This window comes from Mustela erminea, chromosome 18 (assembly GCF_009829155.1).
Source record: "Mustela erminea isolate mMusErm1 chromosome 18, mMusErm1.Pri, whole genome shotgun sequence".
In the NCBI taxonomy this organism is placed as follows: domain Eukaryota; kingdom Metazoa; phylum Chordata; class Mammalia; order Carnivora; family Mustelidae; genus Mustela; species Mustela erminea.
Window position 1 is genome coordinate 13,415,332 of NC_045631.1, and position 25,125 is coordinate 13,440,456.

A 25,125-nucleotide genomic window follows, 5' to 3' on the forward strand; every position below is an offset into this window, starting at 1 on the left:
ATGTACACAATTAAAAGAAATAGTTTTACAGTAATAATTAGATACTTCCATTCTCCACTTGTGGATATTAAACCAACACACTCTTAAACAGCCAATTAATCAAAGAAGAAATCACAAGGGGAGTTAGAAAATACTTAAAGCTGAATAGAAATGAAAACATAACATACCAAATGTTAGGGATACAGTAAAATCAGTGTTAATGGAGATATTTATAGCTATCAACTCTTACATGGAAAGGAAGGGAGGGAGGGAAAGAAGGAGGAAGGGGGAAAGATCTCAAATCAACAATCTCACTTTACAACTTCAGGTACCAGAAAAAGGACAAACTAAACCCAAAGCTAGCAGAAGGATAGAAATAATAAAGATTAGAGGAGAGATCGGCAAAACAGAAAATAAAAAATTATAGGGAAAAGTCAGTAAAACAAAAGCTGGCTCTTTGAAAAGATCAAAATTGACAAACCTTTAATAGACAAAGAAAAAAAAGAGAAGCCTCAAATTATTAAAAACAGAAAAGAAAGTGGGGACATTATTACTGATTTGAAGTAAATAGGAAGGATTATGAGTGTACTATGAGGAATTGTACACAATCAAATTGGATGATTTAGATGAAATTGACAAATTCCTAGAAACACAAAACCTACTAAGACTAAATCACAAATACAAAATCAGAATAGACCTATAACTAATAGAATTATATCAGTTATTGAAAAAAACAAAAAACAAACAAAAAAACAACTTCCAACAGAGAAGAGTCCAGGATCTGATGGTTTCACTGGTGAATTCTCCGCAACATTCAAAGAAGTAAGGCACCTGGCTGGCTCAGTCAGCGGAGCATGCAACTCTTGATCTTGGAGTTTTAAGTTCGAGCCCCATGTTGGGTGCAGAGATTACTCAAAAAATAATAAAAAAACGGTAACACCAGTATTTTTCCAACTTTCCCCAAAAAACGTAAGAGGAAAGAATAATTTCTAACTCATTCTATGAGGTGGACTTACCCTGATAACAAAGCCAAAGACACTATAAGAAAACTATAAATCGGGACGCCTGGGCGGCTCAGTGGGCTAAAGCCTCTGCCTTCGGCTCAGGTCATGATCTCAGGGTCCTGGGATCAAACCCCGCATCGGGCTCTCTGCTCAGCGGGGAGCCTGCTTCCCCCTCTCTCTCTGCCTGCCTCTCTGCTTACTTGTGATCTCTGTCTGTCAAATAAATAAAATCTTAAAAAAAAACTATAAATCAATATCCCTTATGAATATTGATACTAAAACATCAACAAAATGCTAGAAAACCATTTTCAGGAATATATTAAAAAGATTATAGGCTTTAACCAAGTCAGATTTATTTCTGGAATGCAAGACGATTAGACGTATGAAAACTGGTCAGTGTAATACACCATATTAACAGAATGAAGAGGAATAACTACATGATTGTCTCATCGCAGAAAATGTGTTTCAAGAAATTGTAACTTTTTATGATAAAAACACTCAGAAAATTAGGAATACTAGAAGGAAACTACCATAACATAATTGAAAGCCATGGATGAAAAATCCACAGTGACCATCATACTCAACGGTGAAAGAGAGAAAGCTTTTTTTCTGAGATTAATGCCAAGGCAAGGATGCCTTCCTTCATGACTTCTGTTCAATGTAGTGCTGGAAAGTCTAACCAGAGCAAGAAAATGAATGAATGAATGAATGAATGAATGAATGAATGAATGACATTGAAACTGGAAAGGAAGAAATAAAATTATCTGTTTACAGCTGATGTGATCTTAGAAAAACCCTGAAGATTACACACACACACACATACACAAACACACACACCATCTGTTAGAACTAAGAAATGAATTTAGGAAAACAGCAGGATACAAAGTCAACATGGAATCATCAGTTGCATTTCTAAGCACTAACAATGGACAACCTGAAGGGGAAATGGAAAAAATGATCCCATTTACAATAGCATCAAAAAGAATAAAATACTTAGGAATTAACCAAGGAGATGAAAGACTTTATCACTGATCCAAGTCCACTTTCAAATAAAAGTGCACTGTCACAAATACTGTGATTACCTTTTAAAAAAATAATCACACTTCTTTCCTGTCCTTATATCATTGCTATTATTCGTTTCATTTATACACAAGCATACACATACCAAATATGTTGTTGCTATTACTATTTTGAACACATTGTTATCAGATCAATGAAAAACTAAGTTTTTGTTTTACTTTCTTTTATTTCTTTTTTGATCCTCTGGCTGTTCATCTGTATCCTGTACAACAATCTGTATCATATACTGATACTGATCAGTTTCCCTGAGTTCTGGGAGCCATCTGGCAAATTATGAATCTGAGAAGGGGATCATGGGAACTTCCAGCACCTCTAGATGGTCAGTCCAAAGTACAAGGAGGCCTAAGATTGCACCTGCTGTGTAAAGGGGGGCAGTTTGGTCAGACTAAGTGTTTAAACTATGGGATCTGTGCTAACTCAGGTCGTTAGTGACAGAATTGAGTCAGATGGGAGGACACCCAGTTGGCCTCTAGAGAGATGGAGAGTTCATTGGTGTGTGTGGGAGAAACCCCACACATTTGGCGTCAGCAGTGGTGTTGGGAAACATGACATGGGGGCCTCCCTCTTGGGATAGATGCAGCTTGTGAGGTGTGATTTGGCTGGCTTCCTGGCTGGGCAGGTCCTGTCACTCCTGTCCTGGGTGCGCTGGGCCATCAGAGTTTGATCCGAGTATGGTCCTGTTGGATAGCAGAGGGTGGGAATATGGAAAGTGATTGGGCTTAAGTGTGGAATTTCTCACACCCTTCACTGCCACCCTCTCCCTGTCCCACCTGCCCACTCCTCCTGACTTCTTTTCCCCAGAATTTGTATCAGAAGTCGGGGTGGGGGCATTTATCCCTAATGGTTTGTTTTCTTCTGAGATGTGAGGGGACCACTTTATCCCTAGGAGACTGGATTAATAAACTCTGATCGTCTCCAGCTGGGTCTTTCCAACTTGTATAAAATGATTTTTTTTTAAGATTTTATTTGTTTATTTGACAGACAGAGATCACAAGTAGGCAGAGAGGCAGGCAGAGAGAGAGAGAGGGAAGCAGGCTCCCCGCCGAGCAGAAAGCCCAATTCGGGACTTGATCCCAGGACCCTGAGATCATGACCTGAGCCGAAGGCAGAGGCTTAACCCACTGAGCCACCCAGGCACCCTATTAAATGATTTTTTAAAGATTTTATTATTTATTAGAAAATTGGAGTGAGACCACAAGTAGGCAGAGCAGCAGGCAGAGGGAGAGGGAGAAGCAGGCTCTCTGCTGAGCAGGGAGCCTGATGTGGGGCTCGATCCCAGGACCCTGGGATCTTGACCTGAGCCGAAGGCAGTCGCTCAACCGACTGAGCCACCCAGGCACCCCTCAAATGATCTTTTGTTTCACGACATGCTTCTAGCAATGGCTTGGAAAGTGAGCACCTTCAGCGAGGCTAGTTGTCCGGAGATGAGTGTAGTTGGGGAGGGGGCGGTCTGAGCCTGCCTGAATTGACTAGAAACTGACTTAATTGTTCTTCTCTGTCTCGTTTTGCATGTAATCTTTAAACAGCCTACCTTGGGTTACCGAGTAACAGGCACAGTTGGGTTTTGCGGGTCAGTGTGTTCCCAGAGGTGCTGCTCACTCATTAACACCTTCTGGAAAAGCGGCGTGACCCGGTTAAACTCCAAACGCTGTGCAAAGCCACGGGCCACATGGGAGACATCCACCAGGCTCTGCAGAATGGTTTCCTTAGTGAGGACGCATCTAAGACTCTCTGGCTTCCATTGGAACCAGGGCCATCACTGTCACCAACGGGGACATCCGGGGTCAAATCTGGATCTGATTCCCAGCTCTGCCCCTCCCATGGCCAGACGACAGACAGCTGAGCCTCCTGGCCTCCATTCCTCGGCCATGATACGCTACCACCCACCCTGAGGGAGCCCCAAATGGGACAGCAGGCAGAAAGCCTAAGCATCGTCCTCGGTTCCTGGCAGGCACCTGCTAGACTTGTCCCTCTGCGGACGTCCTGAGGAGATCACGGGGACCTGAACAGAGGGTCAAATGAGGGGGTTGGGATAGTTTCAGCTGGGCTAGAAAAAGGAAGCAGAGGGGCGCCTGGGTGGCTCAGTGGATTAAAGCCTCTGCCTTCGGCTCGGGTCATGATCCCGGGATCCTGGGATCGAGCCCCGCAATGGGCTCTCTGCTGGGCAGGGAGCCTGCTTCCTCCTCTCTCTCTGCCTGCCTCTCTGCCTTCTTGTGATCTCTGTCTGTCAATTAAATAAATAAAATCTTAAAAAAAAAAAAAAAAGAAAAAGGAAGCAAAACATTTGGCAACATGTTCTGGGGCTGGACTGTTGTGGTGGGAAGTAAGCCACATGATTCAAGAGTCACCATTCCAAGTCCCCCTCGGTCCTCTCATGGCCCAGTGGCCATAGGATATGGTTCCGCACCACCATGGTGTCCCCAGAGGTGAGGCATCTGTCCCCAACCCTTCGTGCTTTTTATATAAGTGAAATACGGGGCGAGCCACACCTCAGGTAACAGCGCTTTCTGGGACTAATCTGGTTGCCTGTGGATGCACTGATCTCCCTTTATTTATGATTATTTATTTATTTATTTATTTATTTAAAGCAGGCTCTGCCCTCAACTTGGGGATCAAGCTCGTGACCCTGAGATCAGGAGTTGCATGCTTCAGCGACTGAACCCAGCCAGGCACCCCCTAAAGTCCCTTTACTTTTCCCAAACCTCCTCTGAGTTTGGGGAGGCTGCCCTCCTCCAAGCCCCTTCCAGCCCCTACACTCACGGTCGGACTTGGCTTCCCACTGGCGGGGGGGTTGGGGGACACCCACGCTGCACTTGGAAAGCCGTTTCCCGGCACGCAGTCATCTTGTGGGCTGGAGACGCCACCATCGCGCTCGGTTTAATGTTCAATTAATTGTCTGCCAGGAAGCCCTTTCTGACCTGGCTCGGCCCTCAGTTCCTCCTGCTCAGAGCCGGTGCTTGCCACAGGATGGTGGCGGACAACTCCACCGGCGACCCCCACGCTCCCGGGCCGCAGCTGAGCGTGACCGACATCATCATCATCACCTTGTATTTCGCCCTGAACGTGGCCGTGGGCATATGGGTGAGAAGCCTGGGGTGGGCGGCTGGCCAGGATGGCACTGGGGTGTGGGAGCCAGGCTGAGTTGAGGCACACCTGGAGTCCGCTGGGGTCCTCCTCCCAGCCCTGGGGTGGATTTGTCCAAGACCTTGACCAAGCCACTTTGCCTTTGGGCAGTGGCTGCTCAGGCTACAAGCGGTGGAAGAGGAAGTCCTCTCTAACGTGCAGGCCTAGGGAGAAGCTCCCTGGGCTTTCGTGCGGCTGACAAGCTGGGGGCCCAGCGTAGCATGTCCTCTTCCTGGCCGCCATCCCTCCTCCGTGTCAGACGGGCTTGAGGGGCGAACATCTGTCCAGTTGTTCCCCGCACCTGCTGGGTCAGGCTCCAAAGAAGGAGAGGCGCACACAGAGCCTGAGGATCTTTATTTGGAAAATCTTGTTGTCCGCCCTCCTCGCCTAGTTCCTAAGCCAGTTTCTTTCACTTTCAATGAGAAAGAGACATGATTTAGGCCCTCACAGACTGCAGCGGTAGTGAGACCCCTCCTAGGCGGGTCCTCTGCTTATCACCCAGCCCCCACAGCCGCAGGGCAAAGGCCAGCCCCATTTATGGATGAACCCCACTGCTTTGGGATCTGGGACTTACCCAGTGACCCCCATGTCCCTGCACATAGGGGAGGGGTTCCTCCCGTCTACTCACAATGCAGACCTTGGAGGCCTTCCTGGTGAGGGAGGTGAGCACCAAAGCCAGCTTTGGCTTTGCAGAGGTCAGACTCCTCCTCCTTGTCCCCAGAGGTCCCCAGAGGTCCCCAGGCCAGCATCCCTGAGCCGTGATACACGATGGCCTCCATCTACTGGGGGAGAATGAGAATCCCTTCTTATCTTCCCTGGCCCTGGTTTAAGACTGGGAATGTGACCAGGCAGAAGACTGGTCACATTCCCAGCTCTGACCTCCTAGGAAGTCGCTCAGTATTCTGGGCCTTGGGGGTCTCGATCTAAAAGACAGACACACCACCTACTTCATCCCAAGCCCCGAGTACCTGAGTCAGAGGCGTTCTCCCACCTGAGGTGCCTACAGGGGCACAGACCTTGCCACCGCTCTTGGTTGAATAGTAGGAAGGGTGTGAGTGGTCCTGGTGTTGCAGGGGTGCTGGGGGTGCTGATACTGGGGGGGGCAGTGCTAGGGGTGCTGGGGCGGGCAGCAGCAGTAATTGCAATTGATTCTTCAGTGGTGGAATCGTAGACCACAAGCCGCTCAGGGCTGGCCCCCCCTCTGCGTCCTTGGAGTCAGTCCCTTGCCCGCTCTGGGCACGCCTCCTCAAACACACCATGCGATGCAGGCAGCCCACTGCTCCTGGCGGTTCCAAGGAGCACAGGAGGCCTGTGGATGTAGAACTCTGCTGTCAGCCATCCTGTTTCTGGGAGAGTTGCTGGCTGGGAGTTCAGAGGAGGGGGCGCCTGCAATGGAGGCTTTCGGGATGAGCCAGGGGCTGGAGGTCAGCAGGATCTGAAGAGGGAAGAGGAGTGGGGTGGGGAATTTAGCTGGAAGCTGCATCTAAGGGACCGTTTGGGGCCCCTGATACTCTTTGCCATCTGGTGACTGGGGCCCATCTGCCTCGCTGCCTGGAACTCACCTCTCCCAGCTTCGCCTTCGCTTGCAGGCTGGTGCCGTGGCCATGGAGCTGTGGAAGTTCTGGCCTGGCCCTCAAGCAGGCCATGCGGGCCCAGCCTGGTGCTGCTGGCCAGACGGCTGTGAGTGTCGGCAGCAAAGAATAGAGCTAGACGAGGAGTGAGTGTGCTGGAGCTGGATCGCACAGTGATCAGATGCAGGCGCTCATCACCCAAATGCAGACAGGACAAGCTGGGTTGGACAGGTGCACCTGCAGAGGTGCTCTGACAGTGGGGTTAGGAGAGCCCGGGGAGGGCCTTTAAAGAAATGTTCCTGGACAAAGGACCTTGCGCTGAGCCTTTGCACCTATTAGGGTATCTGTTAACCAGTGACAGAAAACCTAGATCAGAAGAGCTTGAACAATGAAGGAAATGTAAGGATATCCGTCCTGGAAAGTCCGACGATAGATAAGGCTTCAGGCACAGTTGGATCCAGGGGCTCACAGTATCAACAAGGCTATGGTGCATTTCACGTTGACTTTCTCAGCTTCCACCCGCGTGTGGCATTGTCCTGAGCCCAGTGTCCCACATGGAGGAGAGATGCCCAGCCTCTGCTCAGCCTGGGTTCAAATCACTTACTAGCCACTTTTAGCTGTGGAAGCCTTGGTTTCCTCATTGGTAATATGGGGATGATCATAGTTCCTACTTCATGGGACTAAACACTTCATACAGGTTAAGCACTGGGAACCAACTCTATGGCTGTGGGGCCCTCGGTGAATATTAACTAGGTACACATGGCTGCCAGTGTCCCCAGAGCTCCAGCTTCCTCCTCCACCTCCTGGGAGGCCAGGAGCAGTCCACAGCTGCCCTGAATCAGGTGTGACAGCTGAAGAATGTGATAGGGTCTGTGGCTTTAGGTGAGTCAGGACTCCTGGAGTGGGAGACTGGGTTGGGACCACTCAAGCCAATTGCTTAGAAAAATGAGACCCCTTAAGGAAAGAGAAAGGCAAGAAGGAGGCAACTGAAATGCCCACCATATCCTTGAAAGATGAGAAAACATGTTAGGAAAAATCACAGGGCAAGAACAGAGCTGCTCTGGAAGTTGCACAGTGCACAGCCTACACTGCTGGATGTGGCCATCCTGGCCAAAGCCATGAGAGCCTTTAGATAGTACTGCATTCAATGGGGCCAGGTCACAGCTCAAAGAAATTAATGGGAGCTCAGGCAGGAGAGGCAAGCAGGACCCATATCAAAAGCTTTGGGTGACAGATCCAGACAATTCAGACAAATCATCTTAAATATGACGGTGTGTATGTTTGTGTGTGTATGAGGTTAAAATCAGGTAGAAGGAGGCCTGTGTATTGATTGAGATCATGTGATCCAGTCTTCCATTAGGATATGTATGTTGTGAAAAAGGAATGCAAAATAACAGATCTAAATACAGCTGCTGGGTCCTTCTTTTCACACTTCTCCTTTTCTCGAGTTCACATCTTTTCATTTTCTCCTGTCCAGACAGCACTAAGTGAGGCCTTGAAAAATCCATAAAACCACTCATCAGACACTTACTAGGTACCAGGCACCATCGTCAGAGTGTTACTCCTATTAATTCATTAAACCCCATAGAAGCCTGTGAGGGAAGAACTTTTATTAGGGCCCACATTGTGGGTGAGGAAACCGAGGCCCATCAGTGAAGTAACTTGCCCAAGGTCACACGGCCAGGAGGCAGAGGAGCCAGGATTCGTTCCCAAGCATTCTGATTTCAGGTTTTTTCAAAAAAAGATTTTATTTATTTATCTGACAGAGAGACACAGCGAGAGAGGGAACACAAGCAGGGGGAGTGGGAGAGGGAGAAGCAGGCTTCCTGCCTAGCAGGGAGCCTGATGCAGAGCTTGATCCCAGGACCCTGGAATCATGAGCTGAGCTGAAGGCAGACGCTTAACGACTGAGCCACTCAGCTGCCCTGATTTCAGATATTTAAAATTATATTACAGAGCACAAAATTCCATGCTCCAAACAAAAGGTATGCAAGAATCCTTGACTGATAATTCTTGGAAATGTATCAGAGATGAAAATACTAGAAGTAAGAGGGGTGCTTGGGTGGCTCAGTTGGTTAAGAGCCTGGCTCTTGATTTTGGCTCGGGTCGTGATCTCAGGGTCGTGGACTCAAACCCTGAGTCGGGCTGCATGCTCAGCAGGGAGTCTGCTTGGGATTCTCTCTCTCCCTCTGCCTCTGCCCCTCTCCCCACACCATTCTCGCAAATAAAAAAAAAAAATCTTGGGGCGCCTGGGTGGCTCAGTGGGTTAAAGCCTCTGCCTTTGGCTCAGGTCATGATCCCAGGGTCCTGGGGTCCAGAGTCTGCTTCCCCCTCTCTCTCTGCCTGCCTCTCTGCCTACTGGTGATCCTTCTCTGTCAAATAAATAAATAAAATCTTTAAAAGATTAGAAGAAATCAAGGGCCAAAGGGTTCTCAGAATCCTGGGCTCAAAGTCCTTACCAAGACGCAAAAATCTCTGCTTGGGGCGCCCGGCTGGCTCAGTCAGTAGAACATGCAACTCTCGATCTCAGGGTCATGAGTTCAAGCCCCACGTTGGATACAGAGGCGACGTAAACCATGTTAAAATATATAATTCGCTGGCATTTTGTACAATCACAGTGCTGTGTAGCCATTACCTTTATGTGGTTCCAAGACTTTTTCATCACCCCAAAAGAAACCCCATACCTATTAGTTATCATTCCGCAGCCCTGGAAACCCCTGCTGTGCCCTTTGCCTTTAAGGATTCACCTGTTCTGGACGTTTCCTACCTGTGGAATCCTACCGTGTGTGGCCTTTTGTGTCTGAATCCTTTTACTTAGCAGAAAGTTCCCGAGGGCCGTCCATGTCATAGCAGGTGTCAGAAGCTCATTCCACCTTGTGGCTGGGGAATATTTCATTGTGCGGCTAGACCCCATTTTGCGGGGGCATCTGGGCCTATCCCCCTTTGGGCTGTCGGCTACTCTGAACATCCAGGGACCAGTTTTGTGTGAACCCAGTTTCCAGTTCTCTCAGATGTCGGAGTGCAATGCTGGGTCATCGCGCTAAGGAGGTGAATGTTGAACGTGAACGTGGAAGTCCTTGGGAGGGCCCACAGGCTGTTTTCTGCCACGACGGCCCCATTTTACATCCTCTCCAGTGTGTGCCAGGCTCCAATGTCCGCCTCTGTTCTTACAGTCCTCATGCCGGGCCAGCAGGAACACGGTGAGAGGCTACTTCCTAGCGGGCCGGGACATGACCTGGTGGCCGGTGAGTGCACTCCGACGCCCCCAGCCCCTTTTTTCAGGGTGTGGGGGATGAGGGATGCCCCAGGCAGGCACTGAGGGGACAGGTTGAGGCTGGCAGGGAGACCCCAAGCTGGGAGTGTCGGGATGTGGTGCTGGGAATTGTGCAAAGTGTGGGGGTTTTGGAGGCTTGTAGAGAGGGCCCGAAGCTGATTCCTTTTCCTTTCTGTCCTCCAGATTGGAGCCTCTCTCTTCGCCAGCAGCGAGGGCTCAGGCCTCTTTATCGGACTGGCGGGCTCGGGGGCGGCTGGGGGCCTGGCTGTGGCGGGCTTCGAGTGGAATGTGAGCTGCCGATGGGCAGGGCTGGGGGGCGTGGGGAGAGGGATTGGCACCCTAAAATGCGGTGGATAGGCCTCCACTGGAGTTTGCCTTTGGCCCAGAGGGCAGCTCCCAGGAACTCCGGGCGGCCAATGTCTAGACGGGTGGAGTTCCAGGGAAAGGTTGGTCTTCAGAATGCCAACTGGATAGGAGGGGAGCTGTTAGTCTTGGCCTGGGGCCATCAGTGTACAGGCACACAGAGAGGGAACGAGGCCATATCAGGTTCTCCTGGCAAGCCAGGCCTCCAGACTGCTGGTCCTGGCTACGTCTCTAGAGCAGGACTCGGGGGAGAGTTGCACCTGCTGTCCTCACCCTGCCTCTGTCCCCCTCAGGCCACGTATGTGCTGCTGGCTCTGGCGTGGGTATTCGTGCCCATCTACATCTCCTCGGAGGTGAGTCCACTCTCCGCTCTCAGGGCTGGGCTGTTAGTTCAAATGACGTGCCTACCAACTCATGCAGACAGGTCCCTGAGGACCTCAGCCTGGGGGGCTTTGCCTGCCGGTTTCTACTCCCCAGCTTGCTGTATCTGGGCAAGGAAGCTCTGACTACTTGAGCACATGGGCGAGACACCGCTGGGCCGCACAGCTGGGCGACAGCGCTGGGCGACACCATCCCCGACTGCCCACTCCCGCAGCCCCAACTGGGTGGTCCCTGCCTCCGTGGCTACCACTTGCTGACTCTCTCTCCGTCCGTCACGGCCGCCTTCCCCACCCAGCTGTGCCAATAGTTCATTCAGATGCATCGCCACAGCCCCTCCAAGCTTGTCTCTCTGTCCCTAGTCCCAGTCCCAGGTGCTGGGGCGGTAATGAGTGGGCCTGGACTTGTCCTTGAGCAGCTCTGGGTGGGATCTCGGAGGAGTACCTAGCCCCTGCCCCCGTGTCTCCGCCAGATTGTCACCATGCCGGAATACATTCAGAAGCGCTACGGAGGCCAGCGGATTCGCATGTACCTGTCTGTCCTGTCCCTGATGCTCTCCGTCTTCACCAAGATATCGGTGAGCTGCACCCCCACTTCTGGCGTCCAGCCAGCACAGCCTGGAATCATCCCTGCTCCAGGGGCCCCTCAAACAGACCTGACATCCTCTCATCTGTCTCTTGTTCAACAGCTGGGGAAACTGAGGCCCAGAGAGGGACAAGGACTTGCCCACAAAGTAAGCCTGGAATAGCTGGACTAGGGCTTCCAGAATGTTGGTTGGGGGAGCTGGCAGTGATGGGGGCAAAGCAGGCCTCCTGATTCCTGCTCTGCTCCAGGCAGAGATAGGAGGGTGGTCACGGGTGGGGGCGGGGGTCAGCAAGGAGATGAGCCAGGACTGACCACTAGGGGGCGCTGAGAGCCCCTGTGGTCTCTGGTTCAGAAGCTGCAGGGAGCCCTCCTGCGGCTGGTCAGCTCCTCAGGTTGTGGAGCTGCCCTTGTGGGCACTCCTGGCCGCTTTCCCTTGGGAGCCTGGACTTGGTCCCCCCGGTAGGGTAAGAGCAGAACACACCCCTCAAATGTCCATCCAGGCTCACTTACTAGGGCTCCCCTTCTCTGAGCCCCTGATTTCACAGAAAGGGAAACTGAGGCCCAGGGCGGGGAACTAACTTGTCCCAAGCTTCCTGGTGACTTCATGGTAATGCCATGTCTTCTGGCTCTCACTCCTGAGTCCAGGGGCACTCTGCCCTTGACCCCCGTAGCCATACAGCCTCCTTCAGCCCGTTTCTGGAAGGACTGGGGAAGTGGGGACCAGGGCCCGAGTCCTACGTCAGTCTGCTTCTGGCTGGAGGCAACCAGACAAGAACACGAGCCTCCGTTTGCTTGTTCCTAAAGAGGGCTGGCTGTGCCTGCCTCTCACGGCGTCTGTGAGGGGGATGGGGCTGGCAGGTGGGGTAGAGGAAAGTGGTCAGGGAGGCCCCCCAGCTCCTGCTCCGTCCCAGCCGCCTCCTGGAAGCCAGAGCCACAGAAATCAGGCAGACCTGGCCTGGGCCCTCCAGGCTCTCGGTACGGCAGGAGGCAGGTGAATACACAGGGAATCACACACACACCCAAGCAGGGGCTGTTAGGTTGGGCTCTAACGGGGAAAGGGACACTGACGGGGGAGGGGAACAGAGGCCAAGGAGAGAGATGGGTGGACGGTGGAGGATGTGTCCAGGAGACAGTCCGGCTCCAGAGGCCTGCATTCTAGGTGTCTCTAAGTCAGACGCTTCTGGGACCAGAGAGGAGGCAGTGTGAAGACCCGGGGAGTGGTGGGGACTGGGCAAACCAGAGACGGTCATGCTCCCGGATTCACACAGAGCAGACCTGGTGCCGCATTTGGCTCTTGGGCTGCTAGCTTCCCAGTCCCGACCTCAAGGGCTGCAGTGGGAGATTGCCAGGAGCCAAAGGACCCAAGGACCCTGGGGGCTCGAAGCCGGGGACCGACAAAGTCAGCTTTGCACCACTGGCTCTGACGCCTACCAGTGGGTGGACTGGAGGGGGGAGGAGCGAGAAGGGGGAGTGCCTAGTGGGGCCCTGTGGGGCTAACCTGTGGACACGGGTGGTCTCTTACCGCACCCCCCCATCCAGCTTCGTGCTGTTACTGATCGGCAGTGAGGTCGCATGTCGCTCAGGGCAAGCTTCAAGGGGGTGGCCTGGGTGGGACTCCACAAGGGCTGAGTGTTAGGAGGGGACGTCCTAACAGAGATCTCACCCTGCAAGCCGAGTTTACAGATGAGACGATTGAGACCTAGAGAGTGACCTTGACTTGCTCAAGGTCATGGTGAATCAGGCGGAGAGCAGGGTTAGAACCCAGGCCTCTGCCTCCCAACCTGGGGCCCCAACCTCTGCTCTACAATGCTGAAGCCGGCCTGGACTGGACGCGTGATGGGGATCAACTGACCCTCCTATAAAATGGAAAGCAGTCCACCAACGTCAAGGCCAGGGCCTTAGCGCCAAGGCCAGGTGGCCAGATGAAGCCGAGAGGGGAAGCAGAAGGAATGCTAACTGCCTTGGCTTGGTTTGGGCGGGATGGGCCACCCTGGCTGATGACTTTGGGCTGAAACTGTTTGATGTGCACGTGCCCAGGTGGCTTCCAGAGGCCCTTATTGCGCCGGGCCGAGCCCTGGGAATGCCCCAGTTGTCTGCACGTTCAGCACCCGCCCCAGCTGCAGTCTGTCTGGACAGAGACCACAGGGCTCACTTGCTCCCATCCCTCAGACCACCACCCTGACTCTCAGATGGGGTCAGGGGCCACAGAACCCATCACTGTGTGGCTCTGGACTAGTCATTCAACCTCTGGCCAATAGAGAAACATGGCACAATACTCTAGGCCAGCGGGAGTGAAGGCCGGCAGTGGCCTCCAAGATCCCCCAAGATGGGGCCCCTGCTGCCTCATGCACCTGTCCTGTCCCTCTCCTGTCACACTACATCATTCCAACCACCCTGGCCTCCTTGCCCATCCATGAACACACCAGGCGTGATCCTGCCCCCGGGCCTTTGCATTTGCCGTGTTCTCTGCCTGGAACCTTCTTCCTCTGGATATCTACATGGCTCGCATCTTCATCTCTGTTGACTCTTTTCATTTCACCTTCTCAGTGATGCCTGCCCCTACCTGCTTTCCCTCTTTTTCATAGTCGGACTGTCTTCCGGTATGCTGAATAATTTACTTAGAATGTCTATTGTCTGTCTCCCCCGTTTCTTCTCTCTGCTCATTCCTGATTCTCTGGCGCTTCTAGGTGCCTGGCATACCTCATGGGACTGAAGGAAGGGATATGCCAGGGGCCAGCTAATTCTTTCCGTGAAGACCCAGAAAGTGAGTCTTTTGGGCTTTGCAGGACATATACCTGTCCCTCACCTTTGCTGCTGGAAACACAGTACCGAGGCCTGTGACTGGATTTGGTCTGGGGACTCTGCTGTGCCCACCACCCGTGCACATATGTAAATGTAGCTATTTGAGCCCCTACTGTGCGCTAGGCCCTGTGTGAGCCCTGGGTGATGGACACATTCCTTACAAGGGGCTTAATGTTCTCCACAGATCAGTACACAGGCCAATATACTCGTAACAGCGAAGTGTGGTTAAGACACAAAGGCGGGGCCAAATTCTAGAACAAGGAGAGCAGGAGCAGAGGTCAGGTTCCCTTTGGAGAGAGGGGTCTGCGTTGAAAATGCCAGGTCTGCAGCGGCAGAAGGAAGGGGTGAGGCTGGAGGGCAGGGAGCTGCTGAGCCCGGGGAGGGATGAGTGAGGAAGGGGACTGGACGGGGCTGCCTGACGGGTGGCACAGGGCCTCTGGGGCTGGCTGGCTGGATTTTTGGTACTATGTGCTGTGGAAATGCAGAGAACTTGATTTGTCTCTGGGCAAGCTGAGTGTGGGAGGGGCCCATGAGGGGCTTCCAGAGGGAGGGGGCAGAGGGTGGGGACAGTGCACGCGGGAGTAATTTGGAGAGAGCACTGGCCAGTGGGTCGGGTGCAGGGAATGTGGCAAAGGTGAGAACTTTCTGGAGCCCTGAAGGGACGATGATAGCCTAGAGGGAGATGGGCAAGGTTTGGGGCAGGGCATGCTCCCTTGGAGGTCCTGCCTGCCCTTCCCCTAACTTCCCTGAGGGCTCGTCTCTGCGGAGGGATGGAGGAAGCTGGGCCTGCAGCTGTGCCCTGTCTCCTGCTTCCCCATTTTCCAGATAAGGGCCACCGAGGCTCCGGAGGCTCCATGACCTGCTCAAAGCCACATGGCCAGGACCCAGACGAACAGGGAGGGACACAGACCCAGCCCATGCGGCTCTGGGTTTAGGGCTCTTAGCTTGTACCCGGGTGTGGCTCTCTTGGGCCCACAGAAGACGGAGCTCCGGCTGCAGGAGAGGTCAGACTGGGCTGGGTGCCATGGAAAGTTCCTCGCTGCGACTCCCCGGGAGCCTACAGACAATCTGATAGGCACTGCAGCAGCAAATCTTGACTTCTCGCTCTGTGGGGTCCCGGAGGGAGGACAGCAGCCAAGTCCCAGGTCCACACCTCTGCCTGTTGCTGCTCCGGACACTGGTCCAAGTAGGCCTTGGGGCCTACTGCCATGGAAGCAAGTCCCTGGGGAGAGGTTAGGGGAGCAGTACCCGGGAAGACAGTTCTGGAACATGGGGCATGTACATGGGGCTGCCCAGCGCACAGGGACCTGGTCAGCCAAGGCCCAGGGGCAGCAAAGTGTGTGGTATGATGTCCAGGCCGGGGTGACCAGAGTCACCTGGGCTGGGAGAGATAGATGCTTGGGGCCTGAAGGCCAGAGCTCGGGGCTCTTCTCTGACGACAGCCTGGGTCCAGAGAGGGGTCCTGAGTGCTGGCTGGAGGACTGAGCAGGCACAAGGAGGTGCTGCTGCTTTCTAGAGATTTCCTGTCCCTCTTCTCCTGAGAACTCCAATATCGGATACCTGTCAGGGCCTGGCCTCAGGAAGTCCCTCCCTTCCCCAGGCCTCAGTTTCTCCTCTGGTCTGATGGGGCAGAGGGCTTGAGGAGTCCTTCCTGCTCTGACGTTCACAACCCTGGGCTTCTCTGCCTGGGCTGGAAGTAGACACACTCTGCCCAACACGCACGCACGCACACACACACGCACACACTCACACTTTCACACCAACACCAGCAGCCAGAGTGGGGTCCACTGTTCTCCTGAAAGCACCGTGTCAGAGTCCGCACTGGCTGATCTCTCTAAGAGAGAGTAGAAGTGCAGGGAACCCAGGCTTTGGAGTAAGACCCAACTTCTGCAGGCTCTGTGTCCTTAGGGCTCAGGGTCTGGGGGAATAAGAGGGTTCACAAGCCAACTGGGCAGTGCTGGTCAGACCTATGGTGGGCCAGGCACTGCGGTAGTTTGAAGGGGCCTGTGCCCCCTGGGCCTCGTGCTGAGTGGTCCCCCCCACATACGGGCTCTGCTGACCCACTGCCTTGCCCAGCCTTAGTCAGGAGCCCGTTGGACCCAAAGACTGTATTTCAGGTCATGTGCTCTCTACTGATTAGGCCCAGAATGGCAGGTCGGGAAATTCAGCATGGTGGAGCCCCTTGTCAGGCCCCTGGGTCCCACAGGACGGAGTCCTGTCCCACAGGACAGGCGGGGCTGGGGGATGGAATGAGGGTTGTAAGGCTTACCCCAGGAAGAGGACTCTGGCCCCCCATGCCGCCTGGGGTCCGGGATAATAGCAGCTGGGTCCAGTCCAGCCCCTGGGGACCAGCCTCGGCCTGACACATGGCCCTGGCCTTGGGTCCAATCCCACCGGAGGGCAGTAAGCAAGACTGCCAGCCTGTTCCCCAGCCTGCCCCCCAGAACACATCTGGTCTTTTTCCAGGGCTCCCTGGCTAATGGGGAGCAGAGATTAGGGGCCACACACAGATGGATACTGGCCTGGAGACCCATTTCCTGAGGCCCATTCGTCTTCTTGCGCCTCCCTCAGGAAGCCCTCCTGGATTCCTCCTCCACATCCCATGGCAGGGGGGCCAGACTCAATGACAACACTGCTCCTCGGTGGACAGGGGCCACTTAGGACTTTATTAACATTAGCAACATTCCCTGCACACCGCTGGTCCACACCCAGGACCTCGCCCCACCTCATGGGGGTGCAGGAGTGGGGGTGGGGTGTCTCTCCCACCTTGTTCACGGGGCACCAGGGCCACACGTCACGCAAGCAGTGCCCAGGCTCCCGCGGTCCCCTCGAGCGTCCGCACAGTTCCTTTCCTATTCCCCAGATTGACCTGTATGCAGGGGCGCTCTTTGTGCACATCTGTCTGGGCTGGAACTTCTACCTCTCCACCATCCTCATGCTTGCCATCACGGCCCTGTACACCATCGCAGGTACGGCGCCCCGGCCGGGAGTGGGGGCGTGGGGAGGGCCTGGAGACAGGGGACTCAACCACCAGCCAGACCACCAGCCAGCCGGGGCACGAGCACGAGGCAGGGCCCCCCTCTCCACCAAGAGCTGGCTCTGCGGGCCCACCTGTGAAGGGCGGGGGACACATATCGTGGAGCAGCCATCCCTCCTCCCTTGAGCTCCCCCATTTCTACCCGCAGGAGGTCTGGCTGCTGTGATCTACACAGATGCCCTGCAAACACTCATCATGGTGGTGGGGGCTATCATCCTGACTGTCAAAGGTGAGAGGCTGCGGGCTGGGGGCTGAGTGGGGAGGGCTGTGGCAGCAGACGGTGCTCTGGGGCTGCCGTGCTGGGACCCAGGTGCCAGCGCTGGGGGGGCGGGGTGCTCATGAGCTCAAGCCCCCCGGGCAGTCGGCACCCTTCCCCCAACCTCCGCCCCTGCGGCAACCTCCCCTGGGTGACCCTGGCTGCCCGCCCCCTTCCCACCTCCACTGCCTAGCTCAGAGTGTCACCCACCCTGGGCTGGCTTGGGGCTTGATGGTGAGCAGGGGGCCGAGGGCAGCCATGCACACCATCAGGAAACCACAAAGCAGCCTGGGCCTCTGTGCCAAATGTTCATACCATCACGTGCGTAATCCCGAGAAGCGCAGCTACCGCCGCTGCCCGGGGCAGGGGAGGAAGGAAGAGGGTGCAGACAGGTCAGGGATCCTGTCTGAGAATGTGGACGAAGCTTGCAGGTCTGCCCTGTTAGGTAGTGACCTCCCTGTACCTCTGCAATCCAAGCCAGAAGGATTACCCACAGGGGCAAACAGAGGTCTTTCAAGCCTCGTCCAGACTTGGACTGGAGGATCCCGTGGCCCGGCAATTTCCGACGTTAGGATAGCGCTTGTGCATCTGCTCTGAGGACCCGCCCGTGCCTGGGCTCCAGGCGGCAGTGAGCCGGGGGCCAAGGTCCAGGCAGCAGGCTTCCAGCTTGGGAAAGGCAGGGGGAGAGGGACATAGAGCAGGTGGATGAGACAGTCTTGTGTTTAGACTTCTGTGTGTCTGCCTCCTTCCAGGCCAGGGGCCCACGTCCCTGGAACCCCTGCGGGAGAGGGAGCCTGGCGGCCAGGCCCAGGCTGAAAATGGGGGGAGTGACTGCAGACACAGCAGAAGCCACAGATGGGCTGGGGTGTGGCCACATGGGGCCCTTGACCCTGAGGTAGACGGGAACAGTGGGGGAGTGAAAGTGGTCTGGTCTCCAGGAAATGACTTGTGGCCCGAGACCCAGCTGGCTGGCCACAGGGCCCTGGTCAGTCCCCTGTCCCCTCTGGGACTCGTTCTGTTCTCAGTGCTACATGACTGCCGGGCCTCCTCAGCTCTGCAAAATCATATCCTTCAGAAGCCCCAGGTCAGGACTTTAACACTTCAGACTCCTTGGGAAGGTCCTCGAATGCCAAGAAAAAATACTTTCGTTCCCTTGAGTCCACAGTCTGAAGCTTGGCAGAGAACCCCTCGCCCGAGGCCAACGAGCATCCAGGGGCCAAGAGGACACTGGGGTGTCCACGTGCAAAATGCTTATTTAATAATCTTACATTAAATACAAATAAAACAGTCATTTGAATTCCCCTGTTTTTTGTTTTTGTTTTTTAAACCCTCTACCGTCCATAACTTTCCAGACACCGGGAAAGGTGAATGGGAAAAAGTCAAGTTTGATGCCTTGGGAAGTGGGGGCCTGGAGTCAGGGCCACCAGCCACCAACCCATCCCTGTCCTGCCCTGATCCCTCTAGCTTTTGACCAGATCGGCGGGTATGAGCAGCTGGAGGCAGCCTACGCCCAGGCCATCCCATCCCAGACCATCGCCAACACCACCTGCCACCTGCCACGGGCAGACGCCATGCACATGTTCCGAGACCCCTACACGGGGGACCTCCCATGGACGGGAATGACCTTTGGTCTGACCATCATGGCCACCTGGTACTGGTGCACAGATCAGGTGAGTGTCAATCCAGTCCACCCTCCTGCCTTCTGGGCTGGTCTCTGGAGGGTCCAGGCGGCCCAGCAGCCTGGCCCTGGCAAAGCCCCACGGATACCTGCTTGGTGAGTCTGGGCTGGGGCAGAGGCCTTGGACCGCACAGCTCCAGGCCCAGGGACCAGGTGCTAGGGGTCCTTGCGGTCCCGCGGGGCCTGAGCCCTCCGTTTGGAATCAGAGGAGCCCCACTGGCCACTGCCCGTCCTGGCCTTCAGGTGCTTGGACTGGGACAGTTTGGAGTACGAGATTCCAAAAGGGCTTGGCTGCTCCTCAGGGACCCTGCCATCAGCCTGGGAGCTGGCATTTCGGGCCGGCCTTGGGGTCCCGGGATCGGCCAGGGTGCGGGGCATGGGGCCCCCCTTGATCTGCCAGGAGTACGGGCTTGTTGTGGCCGGGCCCGCTTTCCTGGTAGAGCTCTGGGCGCCATCAGCAGCAGGGCGGTACCGCAGGGATCCCGAGGTCCTCATCGGCCGCAGGAAGCCATCTTTCTCTCTGGTCCCTGAGGCAGGGACCCTATAGTGGGGGATGGGTTGGCCCTAGGAGAAAAAGAGCAGAGATAGTGAGGAGACCCCTAGGGCTGGGGGCACGACGCAGACAGCACACCTGGGTTTGCCTCCTGGCCTTGCCACTCACCCACTGTGGCCTGAGACAAATCTGTTTCACTACTTTGTGCTTCAGTTTCCCCATATCCTATGGGAATATTCCCACCTTTTGTGGTTACAATAAGGCAAGTTCCTGCTGTGCCCGGCCCAGCTTCCTCCATCCACAAAGGGGGCTGGATGGGTTTGTTGGAAGGAGCACCTCAATCCTGGCCAGGAAAGTTCTGTTGAGCGCGGGGGGCTGGGTCTTCTTGAGTCTGACTCTTGCTCTCTCTGGGCTGTGAACACACCAAGGGCCCATGGGCAGTTCCAGGCAGCCCCTGGGGGCGAAATTCTTGTGGAGCAAGAGACAACCATCTCGCCTCTAGACCTGGAGTCCCAAAGGCCCCGCCATGGGACTGAGGCCAGCCGGCTACTACGGATGAGTGAGGGGAGGCTTCCCTACAAGGGAGGCCTGGCCAACCCCATCCCCAGGCCACAACCCCGAGGCCCAGATGGCAGACCTGGATCTGGACCCACAGTAGAGTGACCTCCCCTGTGGCCATGGCTCCCGTGGCCATGGCTCCCGCCCCAGCATGGGGAGTATTCAAGCGGGCTCAGCCCTGGCTCTCCCTCTCTGAGGGAGAGGTCGATAAAGGACCGTCTCTGGGCTGTGTCAGCGGGAAGTAATCCAGGACAGGAAGCTTCAGGAACCTTGGGAGGCTGGGCCTCAGTTTCCCCAGGTGTAACATATTCCCGTCTCACATGTGGGCCACCGGCACATGCACTGACCTGACAGCAGGTGTTTGCCCAGCATCTCAGGAGAGCGGAGGGCCCGCCTGTGCTCCTTTCCCCAGGACACCTGTCATCTCCCGACTCAGCACGGGCCTGGCCGGACACTGCCATTTCTGGGCACAACCTCAGTCAGATTTTGCCTTCCCCTGCCTGGCCTCATGGTCAGCGCTGGATGAGTCTTAATGCCTGGATAACAAGGTCACACCAGGGGGCTGAGGCATACGCTACTGACCCCAAGGCGGTCGCGAGTACCACTGACACTGGGGCCTCACAGCCCGGCCTTACTTCCCTGTCATCCTCCCACTCGGGCTGGGTCTGCTTGGGGGACGGCCAGGCCTTGGCCCAGAACCCTCACAACATAGGTACCTTTGCCCCAGACCCCATGTGTCTGGTCCTACTCTGCCATGACCCTCAGCAGCAAGCAAGGGCTTTGCAGGACGCCATCCCACCACCGGGCCAGGATAGCCCTCCGAGACGCCCAGTCTGGTCGGCACCAGGAGGTGGCTCTGTGTGCTGGGACCCCAGGGCTTGTCACTGGCTTTAGACTTTCTGCTACCTCCTTGTTCGTCCACAGTGTGTAGCTGACGCTCTCAAACTCAGGAACAAGCAAACCCAGGCCCAGGAGGCAAAAGGCCCCATGGGCACCGAGCTCAGCCGCACTCCTCCCTGACCTCGGTAGCCCTGTCTGAGCACCCTTTGTCAACAACCAGGCCGGCTTAAGACCTTCCCAGAGAGTGGTGCCAGGGTCCCAATGCTCCCCTGTGCTGCGGCTGACCTTGAAGTTGCCCCCCAAGGAAGTCTGAACTCAAGGAACCCGTGAGCAGCCAGGCACAGGCTCGTCCATCACTCAGTCCTGGCAGCAGCCCTGTGGGTCAGCGGTGGTGTCCCATCCTACAAACAAAGTCCCAGGGGCTCGGGGACTTCAGTGGCCAAGCGGGGGGGAGTGAGAGCTGGCTTTGGGCCGAGCCTGTGCTGAGACGTACTGGGGAGGCAGTAGCCCGCTGACCCCCCAGGAAAGGTCCTCCTGGTCTTGCTGCTCAATGCTCACTCTGCCGGAGTGGTGAGCCTCAGCTTTTCCAGCTGCAGAGTGGGGTTACGGCAGCTGCCCTCCCTGCCTCCCAGGGCTGGCCACCATGAGCACAGAACAAAATGATGGGATTTGATGTGCGGGGGTTTTAGGGAAATGCCTTCTCCCACGAGGAGTGCAGCCATAAGACATCAGAGGGGAAGAGTCTACAGAGAGCTGCATCTAACCCCCTCCTTGTCCAGAAAGGGAAACTGAGGCCCAAAGTGAGACAAGAACTTGACCCAAGTCAGAGGCAGCTGTTGGAGAAGCAGGACTGAAGTCAGCCTGACACACTCGGGGTCACCACTCCAGCGCCCCATAATGACTGTCCTACCAAGAACCGTGTCTTAGAGGGAAATGCGGGCAGCTCTGCATTCAGCCAGCATGTTTGGAAAATAAGTTCAAAACCACAGACCCTTATTTCTGAACTGCGGGTGGTGACTTCAGCTGCAAAACATACACACTTACAAGCTGCAGACTGTCCAACCCTGTGAACATACTAAAAAGCACTGAATTGTACCATGTATGTGGTGAGTTATATGTGAATTCTAGCTCTGTGAAGCGGTTTAAAGTTACACTTAAAAAAAAATACAAAAGAAAATCATGTCAGAGCTAGGAGAGATCTCAGCTGCCAGGGGTTCTGATGACCTGTCTCTCCTCCCGTTCTGCAGATCTGGAAACTGAGGCCCAGTTAGGCTATGTCTAGGGCTCCCTGAGGAGCCACACTGAGGCGGCATCTAGCATCCCTCCACTGCCTGACCGCAGGCTTCCCCGAAGCCCAGGGTTCGAAGCTCCAGCTCCTGGGCCAGTGGTGTCAAACTGTCATTGTCAGCATCTGCTCCCGGCACGTGCAAGACTGTGGCCGCTCTCGTGAGGGCGTGGGAGATGGGGTTGTGGGGAGGCGTCCCCCAGATACCATCCCACCCAGGGTGTCCTCCAGCCCTGACAGCTGCCACTGTGGCTGGCCAAGTGGGATTCAACCCTTCCCCACTTGATAGATGAGTGAGGAGACCAAGCAGGAGTCCCGGGAACAGGATGGGCTTGCTTCTGGTGGGAATGCCATCGGGGGTCAGGCTCAGTTGTCTCAGAAGCTCTAGGGCTAGAGGGACAGCATCCTATTTCCTACCGCTCCCTCAGACACAGCAAGAGGAAAGCCCCCCCACCAGGCTCCCCTGAGGGGAGCTGGACTCACCCCCTCCTCGTGCCCCCAGGTCATCGTGCAGCGGTCGCTGTCCGCCCGGGACCTGAACCATGCCAAGGCCGGCTCCATCCTGGCCAGCTACCTCAAGATGCTGCCCATGGGCCTGATGGTCATGCCAGGCATGATCAGCCGCGCACTGTTCCCAGGTAGGACAGGCACGGGGGGGCTGGGCCGGGGCTGCATAGGGCCCGCGCTTCTGGGTCCTGGACCTGCAGTGGTCACCAGGAGGGGAGGCAATGGACGAATGTGAGCTGTTTCTTGGCCTAGGGGAGAGTGGAGGGGAGCAGTCCCTGGGGCCATCACCAAAGGGACGGACATGGAGGTGGCTTGACATGAGCTTTAGACAGGAACCGCTTACTGCTGTGTGACCTTGGGGGTGTAAAGGACGTCTCTGTGCTGTCACCAAGTAAGGGAGTGGACGACCCACATGGCTGGGAAGAGTCAACTCCCTATAATTCGTGTCTGAAATCTCCGGGTACTTTAAGCACCTTCTGGCTCCCAGTAGCTGGCTTTGGTTGTCTTGATGGGGCACGGGGGCTCTGGGTCCCCAGTGTCGGAAAAACCAGCCACATGTGTAGTCCTGGGTTGTTGCTACCTACCCCCACCCACCCCGTTCATCAGTTTCCCCACTGTAGCAGGCAAAGCCATCTGATCTGGGGACCTGGTACCCCGGCAGACAACCACTCCGGCTGCTCAGACCTGGAGGAGGGATCCCTCCTGGGCAGGAACCCCGACTCACCTGTGTCTCCTTCTCCGTGGAATGCGGGGCCTGTGTCCTCCTTGGAGTACCCGCCTCTTCTCTCTCCTGACCTGGGGCCCACAGCGAGCCACCCAGGGGTCCACCAAAGGTCCCGTGGGTCACATGGGGGGCACTCAGCTGCCGGCGGGGGGGCTGGGCCGGCCCATTGGCTACCTGCTCTGAGTGGCGCCTCTGGAGAGGGGCCGAGCGCCCCCTCACCTCAAAATACTCATCTGACACAGAAGAGGAGGCCACGGAGGGCCGCCGGGGGCCAGGGCCGTGGCCAGAGCTGCCCGAGAGGCTGTCCTGGTCACTTAGGGTCACGTAGTCGTCGTCATCTTCCTCGTCCTCCCCATCTAGTCCATTGGGGATCACTGCTCCCTGGCTGTCAGGGTCGTCCTGGGTCACAGACAGCTGCCGCAGCAGTGGGGCGTGGCCAGGACCCGGGGTCCTGGGTGGTGTGCCGTCTGTCCCATTCTGGGGAGTCTCCTCTTCTGGGGTCCCCAGGGCCCAGACAACACCACCGCTGTCCTGGGCAATCACCTCTGCCACAGGGACCGTCCGGGGCTTGGGCACGGGGGGCTGTGGCTTGGGGTCCTCCTGGGGAAGACCATTCTCTGCTGGGCCCCCATCCTGGGGGGCACTGGGCCCGGGGGCGGGGTTGCAATCCTGGCTTTGCCTCCACAGCTGGGTGCCGGCTTGGGAGGTGTCTCGGATCTTGATGCGGTTCATCTGGCTGGGCTGGGGGTTCCAGATGTTGGGGTCGATGATGTTGATGTAGCCCAGGATGTCGCTGCCGGGCTCGGGGTCCGGCTCCACCCACGTGGGCAGGTACTCGAACATGTTGGCCCGCTCCAGGTTGAGCAGGCCGGGGTGGATGGGTGGGGGCGCCTCTAGGACGTCTCCAGGCCGTTCTGCCAGGGTGGCACCCCGCAGCCCTGGGGGCTTCTTGACCTCCTGCTTCTCTGAGGTCTTGGCGATCTCATCGGCGCTCTTGGCCTTGACCAGTGCGTACTTGGGGTTGACGAGCTTCTTGGCTACAGTGCCCGAGGGCACCAGTGGCACCACGGAAGGCAGCACGATGGGCTCAGGCTCGGGCTCCTTCTCCATGGTGATGCCCTTGAGGCTGACACCGTGGGACATGAGGTACAGCTCCTGGAACTGCCGGTCAAACATCTCCACCACCTGTCCCGACAGCACGGAGATCACGTTCCGGTCCGTCCTTGCGGCCGACCACGTGAAGCTGCAGTACAGGGAGACAAGGCAGCCGAGTCAAGCACTGGGGGGCCGGCCTCCTCCCTCCAGCCATGGGTCCCCAGTCTAGGGAGTCCTACCCAGCCCCCGCAGTGGGCGTCTGAGCAAGCCCTCGTGCACCCAGAGGCCGACGCTCCTCAGACTGGCCACGGGGGCCTGGATGGAACCGAGAAGTGAGCACAGGCCTCAGGCTCAGACCTGAGTCTGGGACAGGTCATGTGCACCAGGCTGCTCCCACCTGTGTAAGACAGCACAGTGGGGCACTCCTTGGGGTATTAGAGCGCCCCCGTGAGACTGCTCACGGGATGCACAGTACAGCCCGGGTGTGGTCCAG

The 25,125-nt window shown here is 55.9% G+C and overlaps 2 protein-coding genes and 1 long non-coding RNA gene across 6 annotated transcripts in view; 1 reads left to right on the plus strand and 2 right to left on the minus strand.

Moving 5' to 3' along the window:
- Positions 1-2,015: 2,015 nt before the first annotated feature.
- Positions 2,016-7,069, minus strand: LOC116576994. Of its 3 annotated transcripts, none has more exons than XR_004280359.1 (3): positions 6,749-7,069; positions 5,815-6,621; positions 2,016-2,740 (listed from the first exon to the last, which is right to left on the minus strand). It is a non-coding gene; the product is annotated as an uncharacterized LOC116576994 (long non-coding RNA). The 3 variants fall into 3 exon arrangements; XR_004280361.1 differs by lacking the exon at positions 2,016-2,740 and adding an exon at positions 5,012-5,500; XR_004280360.1 differs by lacking the exon at positions 2,016-2,740 and having other exon boundaries at positions 5,012-5,968; positions 6,178-6,621; positions 6,749-7,067.
- The window catches only part of SLC5A10 (solute carrier family 5 member 10), a 58,584-nt gene continuing 38,366 nt past the window's right edge, over positions 4,908-25,125 (plus strand). Inside the window, exons 1-10 of one of the 2 annotated variants that reach the window (XM_032319583.1) lie at positions 4,908-5,144; positions 9,931-10,002; positions 10,215-10,319; positions 10,688-10,747; positions 11,245-11,349; positions 11,461-11,505; positions 17,023-17,128; positions 17,345-17,425; positions 18,917-19,122; positions 22,809-22,944. In XM_032319583.1, coding sequence (XP_032175474.1) covers positions 5,031-5,144; positions 9,931-10,002; positions 10,215-10,319; positions 10,688-10,747; positions 11,245-11,349; positions 11,461-11,505; positions 17,023-17,128; positions 17,345-17,425; positions 18,917-19,122; positions 22,809-22,944 — 1,030 coding nt within the window. In that variant the 5' untranslated portion in view covers positions 4,908-5,030. The remainder of the gene's footprint in view (positions 5,145-9,930; positions 10,003-10,214; positions 10,320-10,687; positions 10,748-11,244; positions 11,350-11,460; positions 11,506-17,022; positions 17,129-17,344; positions 17,426-18,916; positions 19,123-22,808; positions 22,945-25,125) is intronic. The other variant, XM_032319584.1, reaches the window with a different exon arrangement.
- The window catches only part of FAM83G (family with sequence similarity 83 member G), a 28,747-nt gene continuing 22,738 nt past the window's right edge, over positions 19,117-25,125 (minus strand). The window contains exons 5-6 of the mRNA XM_032319582.1: positions 23,538-24,780; positions 19,117-19,694 (exon numbers count right to left, since the gene is read on the minus strand). Coding sequence (XP_032175473.1) covers positions 19,287-19,694; positions 23,538-24,780 — 1,651 coding nt within the window. The 3' untranslated portion in view covers positions 19,117-19,286. The remainder of the gene's footprint in view (positions 19,695-23,537; positions 24,781-25,125) is intronic.